General features: G+C 45.2%; 1 protein-coding gene and 1 pseudogene across 2 annotated transcripts; both read left to right on the forward strand.

The window, feature by feature from the left end:
* The first annotated feature begins 547 nt into the window (after window positions 1–547).
* LOC120701839 lies at window positions 548–17,503 on the forward strand (annotated as a pseudogene). Its single transcript, XR_005686284.1, has 18 exons — window positions 548–888; window positions 1,620–1,663; window positions 2,877–3,000; window positions 3,645–3,759; window positions 4,345–4,856; window positions 5,320–5,632; window positions 6,096–6,354; window positions 6,494–6,598; window positions 6,932–7,030; window positions 7,339–7,782; window positions 7,988–8,326; window positions 12,070–12,166; window positions 14,318–14,543; window positions 14,629–14,679; window positions 14,813–14,864; window positions 14,949–15,007; window positions 16,016–16,061; window positions 17,092–17,503. The product of XR_005686284.1 is annotated as an uncharacterized LOC120701839 (transcript).
* Window positions 17,504–18,542: 1,039 nt separating this feature from the next.
* LOC120701841 (translation initiation factor IF-2-like) lies at window positions 18,543–21,102 on the forward strand. Its single transcript, XM_039985650.1, has 3 exons — window positions 18,543–18,614; window positions 18,703–19,490; window positions 19,972–21,102. Exons 1-3 carry the CDS (start codon window positions 18,543–18,545, stop codon window positions 20,021–20,023), a joined length of 912 nt encoding a protein of 303 aa, XP_039841584.1. The 3' UTR covers window positions 20,024–21,102.
* The last annotated feature ends 727 nt before the right edge of the window (window positions 21,103–21,829 follow it).

Here is a 21,829-nt window from a genome sequence, read left to right on the forward strand (position 1 = left end):
ATAATCTACTAAATCCAAAATGTGCCGTACGTTTGCATGTATGACTTGCAACAACAGGGGGTGTCCAAACTCTTCAAATTTAAACGCATAGAATTTTTCTGAAAACAAAAGGAGCAAGCAAAGCCGAAAAGGTAAAGAAAAACCTTTTGTTACTTTCGGTCCAGCAAGGCGCGATGCCGACGGAAAGCCCAAATCACAACTGGAACGAATGCAGGCCCGGCCCACGGAATCAACCGGGATGAAGTGCAAACAAGACTCGTAAATCCGCGTGCTCTCCAAAACAAATCGAATTTACCCTGCCGCCACCCAAAATGACGCTTCCACCCCTCTCCACAAGCCAAACGCGGAAACCCGCTCTCCCACGCAAGGGGCATACCCGTCATTCGAACATCTCTACCGCCGCCTCGCATTCACTCGTCTCGCCGGCCGTAAAACTCGTGCACAGCGGCCACCACCCCTCCTCGCAAGTCGCGCAACCTTTTCAATTTCCATCTAGTATATTTTTTTTCCTCCTTCCCCTCCCTTGGAAAAACCAAGCACCCACCGAGCCCAGCCGGCCCTTAACCACTCCAACCAAAACCCAGGGCCTCGCGTCGTTTGATGCGATTCCGGCGGCGATCGCGAGCGCCTCCACCACCACCCGCTCCCCCGTCCTAGCGTGCGTTCGGGCGATCTCCCCTCTCGCGGCGGGCATGGCTGGCGGCGGGGCGCGTGGGGGCTCCGACAGGGCGGGGGCGGCGCACTCGCCCACCACCACGACGGCGATCCAGTCCACCATCCAGTCGATCAAGGAGGTCGTCGGAGGCCACTCCGACGCCGACATCTTGGACACCCTCCGCGAGTCCAATATGGACCCCAACGAGACGGCGCAGAAGCTGCTCAACCAAGGTCTTCCCCCTCTCTCTCTGCCCTGTTACCCCCCGATCTGGGTCGCCTTGGTCGATCTCGTGCCGCACCGGGAGCTAGGGTTTTTGGGGGGGGGGGGGGGGGGGGCGCCGAGCTGCATTGGGTCGGGCTCTGCCGCTACACGCGTGGTCTTCGGGGGTGCGTGGGGGGTGCGCTGTACGGCCTAGGGTTTTCGAGCTGTAGCGATTTGGGGAGGCACTGCTCTGCAGGTGATTGACACTCGATTTGAGGTGATGTTATATTCACACGGTTGGTCAGTGTTTCATTGAATAATAATACTAGTAACCACGAGGGTCTTGTTGTAGCCTGTGATCTTGAGTTGTCAAGGATGTCGATATGCCAATGGCCTTTATGCAGCGTATAATAGTTAGTTTTAGTTGTTCACTTCTTGTATTTTTGGCTTTTATGTTGGTCGGTAAATTTGTCAGGCAGCGCGAACTATTAGCTTGTGGTGTTTGTTACCCACTCAAGAATTAGATAGATACTGATGTTTTCCATTAATTGTTTTTGAGAGGTAGCTTTTAAGTTTTTTGTGATGCTAATTCGTGGAGTGTCCATTGTTGGCAAATATTACAAACATGTGGCATCCTCTATATTTATCAACTTAGGTGATGGATGATAGATACCATTATATGTAATCCATTGCCTCTGTGGTAGTAATTCTTCTACTACACTCTTTATGGAAGTAAGTCTTCTTTTATTTGCACTTGCAGATCCATTCCACGAAGTGAAAAGAAAGAGGGACAAGAAGAAAGAGGTACTTTAGCAGTTTTGGTAATTTTTCAATACAATGGCAAGCCAAAGGTTTCTATAAATAATAAAGTTTTTTACCTTTTGCATTACACTTTTTTTTGTTTGTAGCGTACAAGATGTGTTTTTGTCATAATGTTAGGTTTGTCACAGTGTTTTGGTAAGCAATTGAAAATACAGTCTAATGCACAAAAGCACACTTGGGGGGTTCTATGCCCTTAAAATTGTGTACACGCAGGCACTCCAAGTGCCAGCAAAAGAAAACCTGCCGTAGGAAACATTAGATGCAATATGGTATATATACATTGTTTCTGTGCAAGATATGCATACACCAACAGCCCATTTGCTCTTTTGTGCACTTTTTTGTTTTTCCTTAACAGGTTTGTAGCTTACAGATAATGAATACTAGACCTAGAGAGTATTGTACTCTTGACTATAGTGAAACTGACCTTCAAGAACTTAGGCATAATACTAGCTCCTCAGGTAGGATTTCGTGGCAACGAAAGTTAGACACACCAAAATTATGGTTGTGATTGATACAGAAGTTAACCTTAAGCGCTCCAAAAGTGTGGTCGTGCCGCCAAATTAGCCATTCGACAAAGAGGCGCTAACCGCTTATTAATCATGTACATTGTGCAATTTTCATACGGTGATCTGACGTGGGATGAGTCGGTTAAGAGAGACCTTAAGGATTGGAATATCTCTAAAGAGATAGCTTTGGATAGGAGCACTTGGAGACTAGCTATCAATGTGCCTGAACCTTGAACTTATTTCTTTCGGGTTTCATCTCTAGCCTACCCCAACTTGCTTGGGAAAAAAGGCTATGTTGTTGTTGTTGTTGTTGTTGATCTAAGGTTTTTAGTATTTGGTATGAGTACTGTATTTGAACTGTGAAGGTGGGCCTTGTGCAGTGGTAGGGCTATCATCCAGGTTCTGAATGACCTAGAAATTCACTTCTCAGACCCCACCTTATGTGCAAGCTTTCAGCACTGGCTATTAATTATTTTCACAGATATGCAATTATTAATTAGTTCTGTTCTCTATGAATTGAATAAAGATGCCCTTTGTTGCATCTTTATGAGTGTGTTATACGAGGCTTCACCAGTGCTTTCGCCTGGGTGGTCATCAATTCTTATCAAAGTGTCTCTTTAAATCCTCTGTGTAAATAATTAGTTACTTTTACATTCTCTTTTGCTGATTTTTCTCTCTCGCTTTGTTAGAGTTCTGGTCAGAAGAGCTATGCTGATAGTACTGCACAGGTTGAGCAGAACCCACAATGGATGAAGCCGCACGCACAAAGGATTGAGAATGAAAGAAGAGCTCCTAATCAGGGTCAGATGTCAGGTAGCATAAGTGAACTTCTACACAAGTTAAGCCTTATGTAGCTGTCATTGGTTTTTAAACTGTTTAAGGTTGTTTTCCTCTCATCTTTGTCTTGCTGTAACACCTTTTTGTGTTATTCCATTGTACGTATTCTTGTAAAACCCTTTGATTATTGTCATTATGCTTTTTATGATGTGTGCTTTTATTTCCTCAGTCCCTCTCCATAGAACTGGATTTTGCAATGTCTCACAAATAACACTTTAGATTTAGTGATATTGGATTTCAGCCTTTTCAGTGAACAAATAACAAATGTTGTTGGCTGTTGTCAGCTAGAATTATCAAAATGACCATTTAAAAAAAAAAATATAATCTGGCTAGCAGTCTCTTTCTATGTGGTGTTTATCGTGGATGAAATGGACCTCTAGAATAATTTCAGTAGAACTTTTTATATTACTTGGTTCTTGAAATGTCATAATTTTCCATTTGGTTCTGCTGTTCTGCGTGTAAAATGTGCAGGTTCATTATGAAGTATTGCGTTCCTTTTTCTCAATATGCTCTGTAGTCTGTTGCCGACTTGCTGTCATATTGGAAGCGTTTTTTATTTTACCTGGCATGTCTGCATGATTTTGGTCTCTCACTGAATTGTAAGTCATTGTTTGATGCAGGCCCTAGTAGGGAATTTCGGGTTGTGAGGGACAACCGAGTTCAACATGGTACAGTGGAAAACAGACCAGAACCAGGAAACAAAGATTCACCAAATGTACAAACATCTGATAAGAGGTATTATTGTTTTGACAATTTCTGTTGCTACTGTTAATCTTTGTCACGCTCATCTGTTTGTCAAACAATCTTGTCATCATTTCGTGTAGTTCAGGCTAAGTTATATGATGAGTCGTCCACTTTTCCATGTCACTATATTTCCCTATAGCTAAAAGCTGTTTCTCGTTGATTGTCGGCCATTAAAGAAAATCATTGTAGATATCACATCACCTCCACTATCAACCGTAATTTAATGCTGTGAGAAATAGTGATTCGGGTTTGATGATTCTTTATTCTGTGCCCTATGGTACTTTAACACATCTTGTCAAATGGAGGGGATACATATCTTGAGGTAAATGGAACATGCTGACAGGTAGCTGCTTTGTCTGAAGGTGCATTTTGCATATCCATTAGTCTTACATCTTGTTTACAGGCATTTTTGCGATTTATGTTGCTAGATTCAGAGCCATTCTACAATAAGTCAATAACCACATGGACCAAAATATAAATTTGAAAAGTGCTCTCTTCCTTCAAACTTTTATGTAAGCTATTTTGCATATGCACATTTTGTAATCAAACTAATACTTGTTGGATGTCTATGTTCAGTTTTGTTCAGTCTGGTCGAAACCGTTCACCAGCTACAACTTCAGATGGCCAGATCACACATCAAAATGTTAAGCACAACTCCCACTCTGATACACTTCAAGGGAAGAGGGATGCTCAGGGTGCTACGCAGAAGCATGCAAAGCCATATCTGAAGAACTCTCAGAACGAGCAGCACTTTCCAGGTTCTGACCCAGCCCATGTGCCATCCAATGTGAGGAATGCTGGTGGACCTGTTGGACCTGCTCGACGTCAAGTTGGTGTTATTAATTCCACTAGGCAACCTGCTGGCCGTTTGGGCTATCAGATGCATGCACCGGGCAGTTCTTATGCTAATAATCAGAGGGGGAATTTTTCCTCAGTTGGGACATCTGGGTGGCACCCAGCTTTTATGTCTAGAAACATTCAACAAAACCAGAGACCTGACATCATGTTCCGTGGAAGGCCTATTGGTAGATCTTTTGTTGCCCAAAACATCAACAGGTATCACCAGGGTGCTACTAGTAACCAAAAAGGTAAAATTCTTCATTGATGGTTATGCTGTAATTGGGTTAGTAACTGTATGGATTTTGTGAAAAAAATACTTGGATTAGTGATGTGCTTTGTCTTTTATGTTTGAAAACAAACGTAGTACATATTTTTTATGTACAATAATTTCTTTTGCTTGTTTTTATCAGTTTTATTACTGGGTACTTTGTGCTCCAGTGAACTTTTACTGCAGTTTTTTGTATGTTTCATGTAAATGGCTCTCCCGTAAAACTTCATTATAACTGTACTTGTGTTTGCTTTTCGCATTCGTGTGGAGATCTACTTGAATGGGTTTTTAATTTAACATACGGTTTCTGAAAATATTCCATGTTTCCAGAAATTTGCCAAATTGAACAGTTAGACCTTGCCACTTAGTTTAGCTTCTTCGGTTTTCTCTAGCCATGTTGTATGTGAAATAATCTGATAAAATGATAAATTCTGTCTCTGCAGCTGTTCATCCTATTAAGGAGTGGAAGCCAAAATCGACAAAGAAGTCATCCACAACTGATGCAGATAACAGTGTAGCTGATGCTGTTTCTCCTTCAGCTAGCAATACTGAAAATACTAATGCATCAGATGTAAACGGCTTGTCTGATAAATTTTCGCAATCTAACTTGCACGAGGTAGAACATGTTATCATCCCGGAACATCTTCGTGTGCCGGAATATGAGCAGACAAAGTTAAGGTTTGGCAGTTTTACATCTGGTTTTGATTCAGAACAAGTATCGACCTCAACCTCTCCAGACTCTGAACAACCAGAACAGTTAGGTGAACCTTTTCCAATTTTTTATCAGTTATTTTGCCATAACTAAACAATATTGCTGCCTGAAGCTGATCCCTTGGAAATTATTTATTTTTTAAAATACTAAATTAGATTATGCAATTCATGATGGATTTTCTAAATTTTAAAGTACTTTATTATTCAATAAGATTCATTAGTTTAACATCACATCTGTAGCTAAATATACAATTTGCTAACATCATCTATTCTTTTACGCGGTAAATTGTTTGGTCCTGCAGGTTTATTGATATAGCCATTTTGGTGTTTAGATTACTTGTGTCTTTTTGGGTGATAATATTTGACAGATCCTAATGATATTTTCTTTTGTTTTTCCCTTAATATTTCAAGCATGCCATTTCTGAACGCTTTGCAAACACACTTTGATGTGGGCTGTGTGTAATTTAGACAATATGGCATTCTCTGATAATCCTTTTGTTATATGTAGTGTACAAGAACCGGTTCATCAGGTTAGCGAAGATGATAGTTTGGGTGCTGGACATGATGATGTGGATGAGCAAGCCAGATCTTCACAGCACCTCTCCACATCAACGGCTGAGATTTCCTTACCACCATCCGAGGATAGTGACAGAATGAGTGGACAAGTAGAGAATGATGATGGTCTGGGCTTAGTTCAGAGTGACACTCCAATCGGTGCAGCAGATGGAGAAAGTACCCAGATCACCACAACTTTGACAGCTTTTTCTGTAAGTTAATGAGGAATTAGCATAATACCTTGGCAAAATGCATTTTATTGTTATTATGTTGTTTATTAGATAGAAAAGCCAATTTGTTTTTCAGAGAGTTTCTTGGTATCTTGAATGACATGTAGAACTGGTCCTGCAGACATATAGTCATGAAGATCCTAATATGCATTCAAATAATGAGGCACAGCTATATGGACTGGTGGAACCTAATGTACATCAGCAAGTATTAGCTTCCTCTTCTCAGGTATTTGTGCTATTGAAATTCAGTTGTTCATTGGTCTCCCTGAAAATTCATACACTCTTTTCTTATTAAACATATTCTCTTTTTCTGGATGTAGTTGCATTTTTATGCAACTTAAAATACTGTTTCCTATTTTAATGTGTAGAACTATTAATGTTATAATATTGTGAAGTACCTTATGAAACCAACATTACATTCAATTTGAATGATTCGAAACATATACTGGTGGGGAAATATTACAGAGATTAACTTCTTATCCCAAATTAACAATTGTTTTTTAGTAGAGTGATTTGATGAGATGTGTTATTCCACTGCTTACAATTTTACTCTCATCAGGGGTACCCTTCAGAAAACCCGGAAGCAGATAATGCTGTGCAAGTGTTCAGGATGCCAGATTCTAATGTTCACTCACAAGTACTTCCTTCCACTTCTGAGGTAGCCATTTCTCTCCTATAGTCCCTTTTTGTATTACTCGCTATCCTTTTGACTCTCTATGGGCGGATTATTTATCACCTCGTAGTCTTGGTTTTAGTGTTCTATCTCAGGATGAAAGATGACAAGACGTTTGGGCTGTTGCCACATGTTGTCCTTTTTTGTTTTCATAAACTAAACTTGCGTTCATTGTTGATCTGAATAAAAACAAAATTTCGCAGTTCAGGGAAAATGATAATTTTGCAATAACTCCTCTGTAATATTAGGTCTGCAGATCTCAGGATGAAATTATGACGTGTTGACATTTGCAGGCACTAAATCCTCAGATGGTGAGCAACAGCCCTTTTGCAATCTCTTCACAGCAGCAACATATGTCTCAGCAACAAGCTGCAGCACAGATGTACCCTCAAATGCATGTGCAACATTTTCCAAATTTCATACCATACCGACAGCTATATTCTCCAGTTTATCCTGTGCCTATGCCAAACTACTCTTCAAATGTCCCATACCCATCAAATGGGAACAATTATCTTCAGATGCCAGGTGGAGGCTCACATTTAACTGCAGGAGGCATGAAGTATGGAGTTTCACAGTATAAACCAGTCCCAACTGGTAACCCGTCTGGGTATGGAAACTACACTCATCCAGCTGGTTTTACAATTGGTTCTCCTGGTGTTATTGGTGCTGCAGTTGGTGTTGATGATGTCAATAGGATGAAGTACAAGGACAACAACATTTATGCCTCGACTCCACAGGTACAATTCACATTTTTTTGATATTTTTTTTAATTTTGCTTATAGTTTTGTAGCGCATTAGGAGGACTGTCGCCTTTGTTTATTATTGGGTTCTTACTGATAATAATAGCTTTAGGCTCAGTTTTCATTTTGGTGTATTTAAGGTGGGGCTTTCTGCATTTCTTGTCGGCAACTTCCTATTTACTAATTTGTGTATCTTCCACAGGTCGAGTCCTCTGACATCTGGATTCAGACAGCTAGAGAGATTCCAACTATGCAGGTTCCTCCGTACTACAACATATCAGGTCAAGCAACACCTGGTGCTTTTGTGCCAAATCCAGCGAATGCATCTTTCAATGCTACAGCCCAATCTTCTCATGCTCAGTTCCCAGGCATGTACCATCCCCAGCAACCTCCCTCTATTGTAAGTCCGCACCCCATGGTGCATCAACAGGTGCCGTCAGCGATTGGCCCCAATGTTGGTGTTGGGGTGGCTGCTCCTGGCCCCCAAGTTGGGGCTTACCAGCAACCACAGCTCGGTCATATGAATTGGAGACCCAGCTTTTGAAGGTTTCTTAATTGTCTGTAATTAGGGGGGTCACAAGAGCCTTTATGTAACAAGAGTAGGCTCCTTTTAACAGGAAGCACCTTTGTTTTTAGTGCAGCTCTTTCTGATCTATTTTAAGCTATAACAAGGTTTTTGGTAGCTTTTCCTTCCCCCAGGTGAATTCAGTATCCCATCTGAACTGGTATGATGTAGATTTGAGTTAAACATTGGGCGAGTTCTCGCACGAGCACCAAGGTTGAGTGCTTTCCATTTTGTTCTGTCGTGTCCTAATCTAAATTATTTACACATTGGGTGAGGAATTTTAGTTGTGCAGTTAGCATTTTTTTTGTGTTACGCTATTAAGTGCAATGTGATAACCTGTTGGGGTTCTTTGTAGCTGAGGCCTTCCACGTCATGAATCATCAGGCAATGTAACTCGGTTGGCTCCTTTTGAAATTACGTTACCATTGCTTGTGGCAGTATATTTAATTATTCTTGAAACTGCTAGAGGACAAGTGAATATTATAATGTTCGGTATTCATCATTCGTTCAGTATACGAGGGAAAGACATTGTTCAGTTTGTCAACTTCTTGTTTGCGTTTTCAGTTTCATATGGTACATGTAAACAGCTGAACACTGTTGTCATCACTTGTTTGCTGTTCTGCTTGGGTTTTCTGACGGCTCTTCGAAGTTCAAACTCCGTGGTGGATAAGCTAGGATGCTCTGGGAAGTGGTCTATAATGTGTGTTGTTAATAGCATCTCTAGTAGATTACTCATCTCGCATATCTTCATCACCAATAACACTTTTTTATATATTTTTGGTAGGGAGTGCTGTAGTAGATTACTCAATGATAGGGTAGAGGGAGGAATCTTTCTGTATTTGAGTGAGGAGGAGGTGTATTTTGGTAATCACCTAAAATATTTGTTTTAGTACCGAGTGGATTTTGGAGTCTGTTGGAGTATTTCCATTATCAAAAGGATTGTTTTTTTTTATTTGGGAAAGATGCTTATTATACCGTGTGTTGTACATTGTTCTACGTTTTGTTTTTGGAAAATAAACGTCTGCAATGATTTACATTCAAAGATTTTTAAACAACATAATAATGATGCGAAACTGTGTCTAACCGAACAATATTGGGCTACTTTCTGAATACCTGAGTCATGTGCACTGTTAGTGGAAGAAACAAGAGTTAGAAGTTAGTCGATATGACCAAACAAGGCTGTACAATATGGGCAAAACAGTTTCTACAGATGTCATCCGGTATATGTTCCAAAAAATTTTTGTGCAAAGATGTCTGAATTATATGGTAAGGAAAACATCCATGAAAACATACCAATACAGACGCCTCCGTAGAGGATATGAAGGATACAAAGGCTACACAGAGGATCCTAGAAAAACAACAAAACACAAGAAGGTCCCATGGATCCCTTGTGCTCACCGGAAGTGCTGCCGTCTTCACCAAACCGTCGACCAGTCGATCGCCGGAGCACGAAGGTGCTAGAACAGAACCCAAGCCCCGGAGCACGAAGGTGCAAGAACAGAACCCAAGCCGAAGAAGCTTCCCTCGCACAAAGACTTCAAATGGAACCGATATCTGATACTCGTTGTGGTTCGCAGTCAGGGACGAACCCCGCGCTTCTCCGATGCCGGAGCCGGCCAGGCAGCTCCGGCCCGCCAATCTTCCTCCTCCCTTGCATCCAGTCCTCCCCATCCCCGATAGAGGAACCTCCACGCCGGAAAGCCGCCGCCGCTGCCGCCGCCGCCGCCCCCAGAACCGGCATGGAGGTAAGGAATGGCCAGCAGGTGCCAGCCCCAAACTCCTGTACAAGAGCCGACTCCCTCCGAGGCTCCCGCTGGAGCAATAGAGCCGAGCAGCTCGATTCTCACAGATTCGTCGCCGCCACCGGAGTACATGGCGACGAGGTGGAGGAAGACCTGGAGAACTTTATTCCACTGGTGGCGCGCCGCCCCCACCAAACAAGTGCCGCCGGGAACTAACCTCATATTGCTGCCGTCGGCGAAACCGGAGAAGAAGAAGACCCCCTCCCCCGACGACCGTCAAGCCCACAACAGCAGAGGAGAAGCATCCTCACCGACAGGCCAGGAAGGACCATCGGGGGCAAAAGAAGCCGCCATAAAGTCCGCGACGCCAGCAACGCACAGCCCGCAGACTACACGTCCCGACGCCGGCAACCTCACCGGCACACCTAAGCTACTAGCTAGACAACCCTAAACAAGCAGCTAAAAACTATACCGGACTTCGATCCGTCTGATTCCTCGCTCCGCTCACCGCCGGAGCAGTCGCCGGAGGCAGGGAATCAGGCAGATCAAAGCCGGAAACCGGCGTCGCCCCTAAACCGCCCGCTTCCTGTATATGTTCCAACTTTAACCTTTAGTTATGTTGTGTGAAGAACGTCAAGCTAGTTAGGGCAAGTACGTCACGTAGGATGAGTTAACAAACAACCTCCGCAATATTTGTTCTCTATTTTGTTGCCTCATAAAACAAATTATATCCCTTCGTTTGTGGATGAAAAAAAATATTATACTTATAATGATTGGAGAAGACATGGTACTAAACTTTAGGTCATGAGACGTTTTATCAAACAACCACTTTTTTGTCCGACCTTCCTCTCTTCCTCGTATCATCCAAAATCTTACATGACACTTTATTAGATAAATAACCTGTAAGGCGATTTATATGAAGCTATGTACTACTATTAAGTAATCTGTCCAATTAAAGAAGTTAAGCGATCTGTTAACTTTTTATACACTAGTTTTATTATGGTTTATTAGTATTGGGGCACTACGTTTTTATGGGAATATTCCGGACCCCATCCTTCATGGGCAGACTAGCGTGGGTGTATGGGATCCAAACTCCTCTTCATGAATGCTTTTTTTTTTTGAATCAATCTTCATGGATGCTTAGAATATGATCATAGAAAGTATCACCTGCGAGTGAACTAGCCTATCATTTTTAGATGAGAAACTGAAGTGTTGATGGAAAGCATAGATAGTTTTTGTTGTAAATTCTAATGTGATCGATCCAATTCTGCATGGTCAAATTAATAATATAAGTCATCTGATTTCATAATTCATCTTATTATTTCTTGAAATTAAAATATTTTTTGCGAGTAGAAATTAAAATATTTTGATTTATGCAAATCAAAATATCTTATGATTTTTAGAACAAAATGAGTATCCAACATAGTATTGCAGTCATCATTTTTATTTGTCTTCAGTCATGTTTAGGGTTTTTGTTGGTTCTTTGAATCCCTATACATGCACCGATTTTTGAAAAGGAGTGCGCGAAATGGTTTGTGAATTGAAGGATGCTATCATCATTTCATCGGGTAGAGCATGCTCATGTCCGCCAGCAGCCCAGCACATGATTGTTTAGTACCGGTACAAGTTCTAATTTTTCATTTAAATTTCTTACAAATTAAAGCTAGTTATAACGTGTAAGAAATCTGCCAATTTTTTTTGTATTGGGATTAAATTCAGATTATCCCCCTCAACTCTTCCGTAATTCAACCTCCATCCCCGAACTGTCGAAACCATGTATACGTACCCCTGAGACCGGTTTTCATCCGAGGTGGTACCCAACCGCATCTCTCTCTCTCCGGCGCGCGCTCTTTCCCGAAAATCTCTTTCTCCCTCCCAGCCTCCATTCTCTCTCTCTCTCCGCTCTGCATCTTGAGCAAATGCAGTAGGATGAAGGAGATTCGCGTAGATTAATGTGACACTTTCTGGGTTATGCAGCAGCTGCAGGTGCAGGCTCTGGCTGCCGTCGATGCTGTCCATTTCGGGGACAGGGCGTGGAGCGGCGCACGGCAGGACGAGCAGCAGCACAACAACGGTGAGCAACGAGATTGTCGGTGTCAAAAGCTTCCTCCCCGTGGTGATCCCCATAATTGATCTGCTTACATGGGCGCTGCCTTGCCGACATTTGGTTTTGGCTGAGAAGCGCATGGTGCCTCTGCCTTTTACAGCGGCTTGGCTGCTACATGCTTTCCGACCTGGACGCTCGAAGAGCTCCGAGGAGGAGGGAAATAGAGATTGAGCAACCGAGAGAGGGAGGGACGGAGGCTCCAGCTTCCCTGCAGAGAGAGATCGTTGGGAGAGAGAGCACCAGGGAAAGGAGAGAGCGGCGGGAGAGAGAGGAGCAACATATTAATGAGATGCAGTGGGAGAGGCCAATGCAGTGGGAGACGCTACCTTAAATGAAAATCAGCCTCTAGTGGCCTCAGGAGTACGCATACCTGGTTTCGACAAGGGGGTCTTGTCAACTACGCGATTTCATAGTTGGGGGTTGAAGTTTAGAATTATGAAAGAGTTGAGAGGGTAACGTGAACTTAATTCTCTATATTATGATTTTTTTTTTGTTATTATAGGTTATTAGGTTATATAGTTTTGAGAATTTGCCTAGCATTTATCCCGACCCGGCGAACCCGACAAACCGGCATACGCACATCGACCCAGCCCGTGGACCGTCTCGGGTCCAAGACCACCGGGTTATTTACATTTTTATCATTATAGGGAAGGTCACTCGCTGGTTTAGCACTCTTAAACGAGCTCCTACAGATTTAGCACTACTGTAGCTGGAAATCTTACGTTTTTACCACTTTTGCCTAAGTGGCAAGACACGGCGGCAGGCCACGTTGGCACCCGGTCAGTAAGGCGAGGCGAAATGTCCTTTGTGCCCCTGCCGTTTGTTCATGTGCCCGTGACCCACTTGTCATATTCGTCTTCTACCTCTGTCACCAGCCCGGTCACCGAGCTCCCCCCTCCTCTCCGGCCTCCGCTCCCCGTGCCGCTGGGCCCTAGCCCCGGGGGCATTGGGAGCGGCGCACAGCTGGTGGCCATGGCTCGGGAGCGCCATCCTCTCCAGGCGCACGCTCGGGAGCAGGCCATGGCGGGAAGACGCGCGAGCACGTCGCCCCTGGGCCCTGGCCCCGCGCCACGGCCAGGCGGGCACCTGCCCGCCCTGCTCGCTGGCCGCACGCGGCGCGCCCCTTGGCCCCTGGCCCTCGGACCAGCGCTGCTCCTGGTGCTGCTACAGCTGACCTGCTCCTGCTTGATTTGGGCTGCCGTCTGGTGTCGTCTGCTCGCCCCGGCCTACGCCCGCTCGTGCCTGCGTCGCTGCACGTGTGCGTGCTGTAACCTGCCCGGTTTGCTAGCTCCATCAGCAGGGGCAGGGGCACAGGGCTTGGGGAACAGAACAGAGCAGGACAAGCAAGGAACAGAGGAGCGAGAGCTAGCAAGCTAGTGCTTTCGTTAGTTACTCGCGGAAGATAGATAATAGGAGAAATGCATTCAATTCATCGAAATGCAAGCAAAGCAATGCCAAGATCCATTCAAATTATTGGTGCTTCTTACCCCGCCGGAATCTTCCCAATGAAGTTGTTGTCGGTGAGGACCAGTCGCGCCACTGTCTTCCCCACCTCCAGGAACGCTGGCCGGGAGGCGGCGGAGCTTGCGCCCGGGAGCGGGCCCCAGGCACCGAGCCCGACGAGCTAGAGGCGTGCGAGCGAGGGGAGCCTGGCGAGCGTGGTGAAGAGCGCGTTGGCGGAGAAGGTGTGCGGGAGCGCAGCACGCCACGCCACGTCGTCTGGGTCACGGTCGCCGCGGACCGAGAGCCACGGTGAGGGACGGCGCCGGCGGCAGCGCGCAGGGTCCGGATGAGGCGGGCGGCGTCCGTGCGCACCTGCCAGAGGTAGGAGATGAATCTGACAAATGAGGCCCACTTGGTGGTGAGAGGATCTGTAGGGCCCAGCTGTCGGAGATGGAGAAGAGAGGTGCAGGTCACGAGCAGGGCACAAAGGACATTTCGCCTCGCTTTGCTGACCGGACGCCAACATGGCCTGCCGCCGTGTCCTGCCACGTAGGCAAAAATGGTAAAAACGCAAGATTTCCAGCTACAGTAGTGTTAAATTTGTAGGAGCTCGTTTAAGAGTACTAAACCAGCGAGTGACCTTCCCTATAATGGTAAAAATGTAAATAACCCAAGACCACCAACACCCCAGCGCGAGTCATCGACGCCTCACGCCCACGAGGCCCCGACTTCCCTTCCGGACAGCGGCGGCGGCGCAACCTTCTCCTCCGCCATGGGAACGCGGGAGGTGTACGAGGAGAAGCTCCGCAGCGGCGCGCACCTCCACCGCGACCCCACCATCAACCCCGGCCTCGGCTCGCCTCGCTGCCCGCGCTGCCTCTCGCTCCTCAACCCCACCGCCGTGCGCCTCTCCGCCTCCCCGATACATCCCCGCCCCTTCCTTCGCGGTGTTCCATCTGACCCCGTTCTTCTATTCCGCGGCGCAGGGAGAGGGGGACTGGGCCATCACCTCCGTCCTGCACGACGCCACCGCCGTGGTAACCACGGGATCCCTCCCTCGCTCTCTCGATGCTGCTGATTAGATCCGCGTGGCCTTGGGTGTTATTGCTGGGGAGGAAACCGTTGCTAACTTGTGCAATTTTGCTTGTCCTGTTTATGCTGTTATTGTAGGCTGGTTCCGGCGCCGGCGCATTGCTCAGCGCTGTGCACGGGTTTAACACAGGTATCGCCCTTGATTCTGGGGTTGAATCAGTAGGCAGCCCGGTGCCCAGAAATTGAGATATTTTTGTTGCTTCCTTTGGAACAGGGATCCCATTTGTCCAGAAGCATGTGAAGGGACCGAAGTGGCTCCAGCTGCTTGTTGGGGTAAGTCTTCGTATTTATTAACTGATATGATGTACATGTTTGAGTAATCGAGTCACTTTACATGTTCTATTGTTATTTATATTTGGTAGCTTTCTTCTTCTCCTTGGGAAGATTGCTCTATTAGTCTGGTTCGACATCTTACATCTTACTACAAATACAATTGTGTTGCATTGAAATATGTAGCGGGAACTTATCCTCTGTTAGGTAACATGACGATCTTAGGTAAAAAAATTTATCACCGAAAAAAATTCTAATTTCGTGATTCTGTGGAATCAGCTTTAACAAGGATAGGTAAATAAAGAACACCTGCAATATGCCCTGGCTTTTGAATGTGTGTTTTTTTTTAAAAAAATTACATAAAGTATATAAGGTTTGAGGTGATGGAGTGTTTGATCAATCACACCCGGTTTTAAGGACAAAACCGAATGCATAACTATATGTATGCCAGGATCCTTAAAACCGGGTGTGATATGATCCAAAGAAAAATAGAAAACTAAATTGTGTTGCTAGACACACATAGACATCAAGCTCAACTGAACTCCAAAGTCCAAACTGAGATGTATGCTACTGCATTTAAAGATATGAATATGGCATTGTGGATTATTGAAAAACAGTATTGCCGAAAGGAAAAGAAATAATCCAAGTCAGATATTGAGTACCTACATAGTTTCGTCGGTTGAAACTTTAGGTAGCCAACCTTCTTAACATAAATTTCAGTTTGTCTATAGGATTAGTGATATTGTATACAAGTCAGATCTTTGATTACCTACATAGTTTCGTTGGTTGAAACTTTAGGTAGCCAACCTTCTTAACATAAATTCCATTTTGTCTATAGGATTAGTGATATTGTGGTATGTGGTCTTGTACATGCATCTTGTTTTGGGCATTTGCTGTCCTATGTTTCAGTGGTAATCGCTAATAAATTTTGTGATTTGCTTGGCTATAGAAGTCAGGGAAAGGATGCATTGTTACGCTTTATTCACTTTGGAAGTTGCTACTTTTCTGCAGGTGCCGCCACTGCTGCTGTTCTCAGGTGCCAGTGCTGTATTTGGTGGTAAGTCTCCAATTTATATTTGTTTCTCAAAAATATTCTAAGCACTAAGGTTTCTTATCTGATTATATTAAACAAATGCTTCATATGTATAGATTGGAGCACTATGCACGAAAATATGAAAAAAAAATGGATGTGTTTTGGCTACAGGGGTATAGAAACAGAAATTATATATGCAATAGAAAGGAATTATGTCTCAGTGGTTGGATTAGACGTAATCAATTTGTTCATGTCAAAACATGAATTGAGCCTCTACATCTTCTTGTTTTCTATACGCTTTATAATAAATAATACAAAGTTAGTAGTTCTTTCCAGATCCCTCGACTCAGAATTTTGTGTCTAAAAGTATTTCTGTTTAACCACGACTGAATGTTCGACAATACTGACTTGTAAATGTCGTAGTGTGTTGTTATATGAGAAAACTCAAGTTTTCAATTCCAAAAGAAGCTAGTTACAAGATGGCTTATTCTTCCTAGTTGTTCAGGCTGAAATACTGTGAAGTTCCTTCTAAAGTTATTTCAAATCTTGGCCTTCGTGAATTGTTCTATTTAGTGTTTTCATAGTCTTGGTTGTCCAATAGAACATGATTTGCTATTCTGAAAGTATAGCCACAACGTCAGGTGCGATGCCAACATTTACTAGCATGTGAAGCACAACTAGATTAGCTACCTTGAACAAATGGGAGCAAGGAAAATTACAAATTTTTATAGTTTTTAGATTTTATCGAGCTAATCAAAGTATGGGTATATATATTATGTTAGCCAGTCTGATGACCTCAAGGGATGGAACTGGAACTGTCCCAGGCTGCGTTCCCTTCAATGTCTTGTACTCCTATGGCAAAAACAACAGACATGCCAAATCCAACTAGCAAATCCTGGCTTCATATCTTCTTTAGTTAAAACTGACACATTGCTTACATGTGGTTTGACAAAATTATTCACTTAGTAGACCTCTCCTTTTTCTCCCGCATTCACACATTTAACTTGGAAATGTCGCTACTGCCTAGTATCTAATGATCTGTTACTTGTTGCAGCATATGCACTTCCAAGGTTTGCTCAGCTCACGGTGACGTCTTACTACGCGGCATCAAGTGGCTCTCACTATGCAGTTTCACAGATCACCCGGCAAATCGAAAGCGCCCATTTTTCAGAATCTGAAGAGAAATCTAGATGAATTCTTGGCCGTCAATCTGCTCCAATGGTGCCATGTACATGGTATATAAGTAGTTACGAACGATTACTGCTGCTGTTGCAAGTCAAATTATGTTGGTGAAACTGTTGTCTTGGGTAACATTGTGTTAGAATTCGACTTTATATGCAGAGTAGTGAGGTGAACTAGTAAGAACACGCAGTGAATTGTAAGGGGTACATTATTTGCAGTCATCAAGAACATGACCTGCACTGCGTGACTATGAAATAAACCATGAAGCAGCATTCATGAATACAGTGCGCACAATCGCAAATAGCTAAACGGTGGCTGATCGACAATTTCAATTTGGGTAACAAAAGCAGACAAAACCCTAATTTCTTGATCATGCATCAAACAAAGTCGAGTCGAGTTGGCTGAAGCTACGGCGGCGAGATCCCGACCTTGTACCACAGCGCCGCCGCCTCCTCCCTCTCCCGACTCTTCTCGCGCAGGTACCACTCCCGCCACTGCATGAATTCCTTGGCCCGCCGCGCGCCGCGGCCCGACCCGGCGGCGCCGGCGGGCACCACTGCGCGCCGCCGCCTCGGCCGCAGGGCGGCGGGGCGCCGCTTCCTGTTCCTGATCGCGAGGACCACCTCCATCATCGGCGGCGGCGGCGTAGACGTCGACGCCGCCCCTCCAGCACTACCGCCATCTCCTTCGACGGCGAGATCGTCGCCGGCGTCGTCCCAGGCCGCGTCGCCGCCGCCGTCCATTATTTGCTCCGGTCCGGCGGCTGTACGGCCTACAGGGTCGCGTTTGCACGTACGCGTGCCACGTTTTATGGAGCCCCGTGCGCGCGCGGAGCGGTGGATTCCCGAGCGATCAGGGCGGTTGACTGGGTTTCGATTTCTGAACCGGCGCCGCCCGCCGGCTTCCTCGGCCCGTTCCGTTTCGGAGTACTGCTCGACAGTATGAATTCGTCTTTGCACTGAATTCCTCGACCAACCGCTCGGCGTGCGTGCGTGCGTATACGACTGTTTTTTCTCCCGCGAGTGCCTGGAACAAAATCGACTTTTCTCCCGCGAGCGTGCGTATACGCTCGGAGAAGATTTCTAGGAGCCGGGTACCATGGAGGGGGTTATCTGGACCATTGATATGTACCTCGAGATCTGTACAGGAGGGACTGTTTTCTCGCTATACATATATCGACATCTAAATATGTATAGTATATGGTTGGGTTATGTACATGTACAGATGAATAAATAGCGCACCGGTCCGTCTCTCTCGGCAACTCAAAATCATTTGAAATAGCGGCACCCCCGTCTCTCTCCTTTCCTTCTCGTCGCTCCCGTAATGACGGCGGCGGCGGGGCTTGCCTCCGGGCCAGATCCACTATTTCGGAGGCCAGATCCAGGCATAGACGAGGTAGATCTGGGCGTCCTACCACCGGATCTGGCAGCGGCACGGCGCAGCGGGCCGCACAGCAGCCTTGCCGTGGAGGGAGCATCCCTAGCGGCAGCACCACCCTGCTAAGCCGGCAAGAAGGTGCCGCGGCAGACCCGACCCCAAGCCTCCGCTGCGTGGTGCTCATCCGCCGCCTCGCCGCGGACCAGATCTCCGCTGTCTCGCCGTGGACCAGATCTCCGCCGACCCGCGTCGAGCCCTGCCTCTCCACCCCCCTGCTCGCGGTGCGGCGCGCGGCGGCGACGCGCGACCGCGGCCTGCGGAGCCGAGCGCGGGGGCGGGGCAGAGGAACGCAGCCGCCGTGGTGGCGTGCAACTTTGGCCGCCAAGGCTGCACGCGGCGGCGCGGTGCGGCCGCGACCGGCGGAGTGGCATGGGGCGTCGGAGCTGCGCTGCAGATCCGCACGTGGCCGGCAAGCTCCAGGCCAACCGAGCTCTGCGGACGCAGATCCGCAGGAGGCCGGCGAGCTCGCACACGACGGAGGAGGGCGACACACGCGGTGGTGCGTGGAGGAGGAGGACACGCGCAGCGGCGGATCCTGACGTCACCCGCGGCGGACGCCGACGCCAACGCCAAGACCGCCATCGCCGATAAGCCGGAGCTGTTCCTGGACCTCGTGCGGATCCTCCGGGACGTCACGTCGCCGGTGGCCATCCGGTGCATGGCCGCGGCGGTGCAGATCCGTGGCCGCCTGGCGCGAGCGTCGATGGTGCGGGCCGGGCCATCCCCGCACTGGCGCTGGGCGTGGATCGATCAGTCAATCGATGAGCCTAGCAGGGCGGCGGCCGATCTGGTTGTCCTCCTCGGCTTCCACCATGTGCTACTAGCGACCTGCAGGTCTCCACTCCGTCCACTCCTGTTCTTGCCTCCCCAGCACTTCTTTTTCCTTAGTGTGCGTTTTGGTTTCTGCATTTTTATCACATTGGGAGAGAGACATGACCTGATGACCCATTTCTATCAAGATATCTTTTCTCTTCCGTAGAACCAATCAAGAATGGTTCTCGGAGAAAAGATATTGATTGGCACACAATATATTCATGGTACAGACAATCGATCTGGTACAGTCACTCAATATATCAAGATATCCACCACCGTAGCATGTTGCACCCAATATGTCGCATTTCTATTTTCCCGTGTATATTCAGTTCAGATGAAAGCTGTTTGGCATAGTCCAAAATATTCAGAGATGGTGGATTAGTAATTGTTGTAGTATAACGGGCCTCATTTTTTGTTTTGGAAGAATCAGTTCAAATGAATCTGTTTGGCATATAAGCTTTTTCTAAATCTGTTTGACATGCTTATTCAGAGTCTTGTTCAGGTGCTCTCCGTTTGCTTGGCCATCGGTTGGTGCTCTCCATTTGCTTTCATAGTTGATTTGCTTTCTAAATCAACTATAGCTTATCAGGAAAGCTGCAGTATCATAAAGGTCTTGTCTGAATCCAGAGATTGATATCTCCTGCTAGAATTCTCTTTTTCTCGAACTCTCCTGCTAGAAATCTCTTTTGCTCGAACTCCTGCTAGAATTCTCATCAGAGAGATTGACATCTCTGCTAGAATTCTCATCACAACTTTATTTGTTGAAACAAATTGTAGTGCCTAGTTCTAGCATGTAGTCTGTTGTCTCCAAGATAATCCATAAGAGATGCATTGTCTGTAAGGAGGAGAAATAGCAGGAGTTGGAGTTGCATATTGTTGATCTTGAGAGCAGAGTTGAGGCTTTGTTCAGGACATTGATCCAAAGCATAGTTTATGTTCTGAATACTCTTAGATTGTAGATAGATCATAGATAAACTAACTCTGACCCTGCAATTAGTACCCACCTTTTAGAGGAGTTGCTGACCACAAAAACATTTCTTTTTGTGTGTATATGATAGGAAGTGTTCAGAAATTAAAGTTTATCAAATGAGAATCAATTTATTTTATTCATTCCTGTTGTTGCATCCAATGTACTTATGGTTCCAAAGAGACATATTTGGAACATCTGAATTACATCCCAATCTTTTTCTCCTTGGGAAAAGGATTCGGCCATGTTTCCACCACTGAAGCAAGTTGAGTAAATGCAGCAAAAATAGTCCAACATTCATACTGAAGATGCTACTACTGCCACTTACATTTTGTTGTTCATATTTCCATCGGTTGGTGCTCTCCATTTGTCTGGTAATGTATATAGGACTGTCGGTTGGAGAGTCAGGACTAATAGCTAGTCTGTTCGGAGGGTTCTTGGTAATTTTGTTTATGCGAGTTCTTAGTAATTTGGGTGATGAGCAAAGCTCCGCGCAGCAGCCTTTTTAGTTTTTGATGTGTTAAGTTTTTTCTTTGGTACTGGATCAATCATGTAGGTACCATCCCTTCCCCTGCGCTTCTCCATTTCCATGTTGTTGTAGATAAATCATGTATTTTGGGTACTGGATGGTATCGGGTAATATCTTTTAAACAGAGATTTACACAAGGGGTCGTATTTGTAATGTCTTTTATTGTAATAGATACGTTTGCTTAAGCTCACGTACTGGATGGTACCGAATAAATTGGTTAATGCATAGCATGGTACATAAAATAGCACGCACACATGACGTGGAGGATAAGCTCAACAGATAGTAAATTCATTGATATAAATTGGTTAATGCATAGCATGTACTTCATGGTACATAAAATAGCATGCACACATGACGTGGAGGATAAGCTCAATGGATAGTAAATTCATTGATATTTTTTATATGTACGGCAGTACAAATAAGTACCCATAAAAATGTACTAGTGTATTCGGTATCATGGCATGGAGGATAAGCTTAACGGGTAGTAAATTTATTGATATTTTTATATAGATATGGCAATACAAATAAGTATTCATAAAAATACCATTAGTGTATTCGGTACTAGCATTCACGTGAAGTTAGAGAAAATGATGTAAATATAACACTAAAAATGAGTGTTTATCAGCAAGGTACCAGATCAGTTCCATGTATAAGTGTACATGTTTGTCCCATCATCTGCTGAAATAATAGAAAATATTATAGCCGCAGCTAAAAAATAATAAAAGTAACAACATTCTACTAGTAACAGTTCGTTCACTTTCAACGGTCCACGAGACCTTTGTGTCCGTCCGTGTCCGTCACCTATCGATTCAAAAAATTTGGTGGAGTGGAGTTAAATGAGAGAACAGTAAAATAGTAAAACTT

This window comes from Panicum virgatum, chromosome 4K (assembly GCF_016808335.1).
Source record: "Panicum virgatum strain AP13 chromosome 4K, P.virgatum_v5, whole genome shotgun sequence".
NCBI lineage: Eukaryota > Viridiplantae > Streptophyta > Magnoliopsida > Poales > Poaceae > Panicum > Panicum virgatum.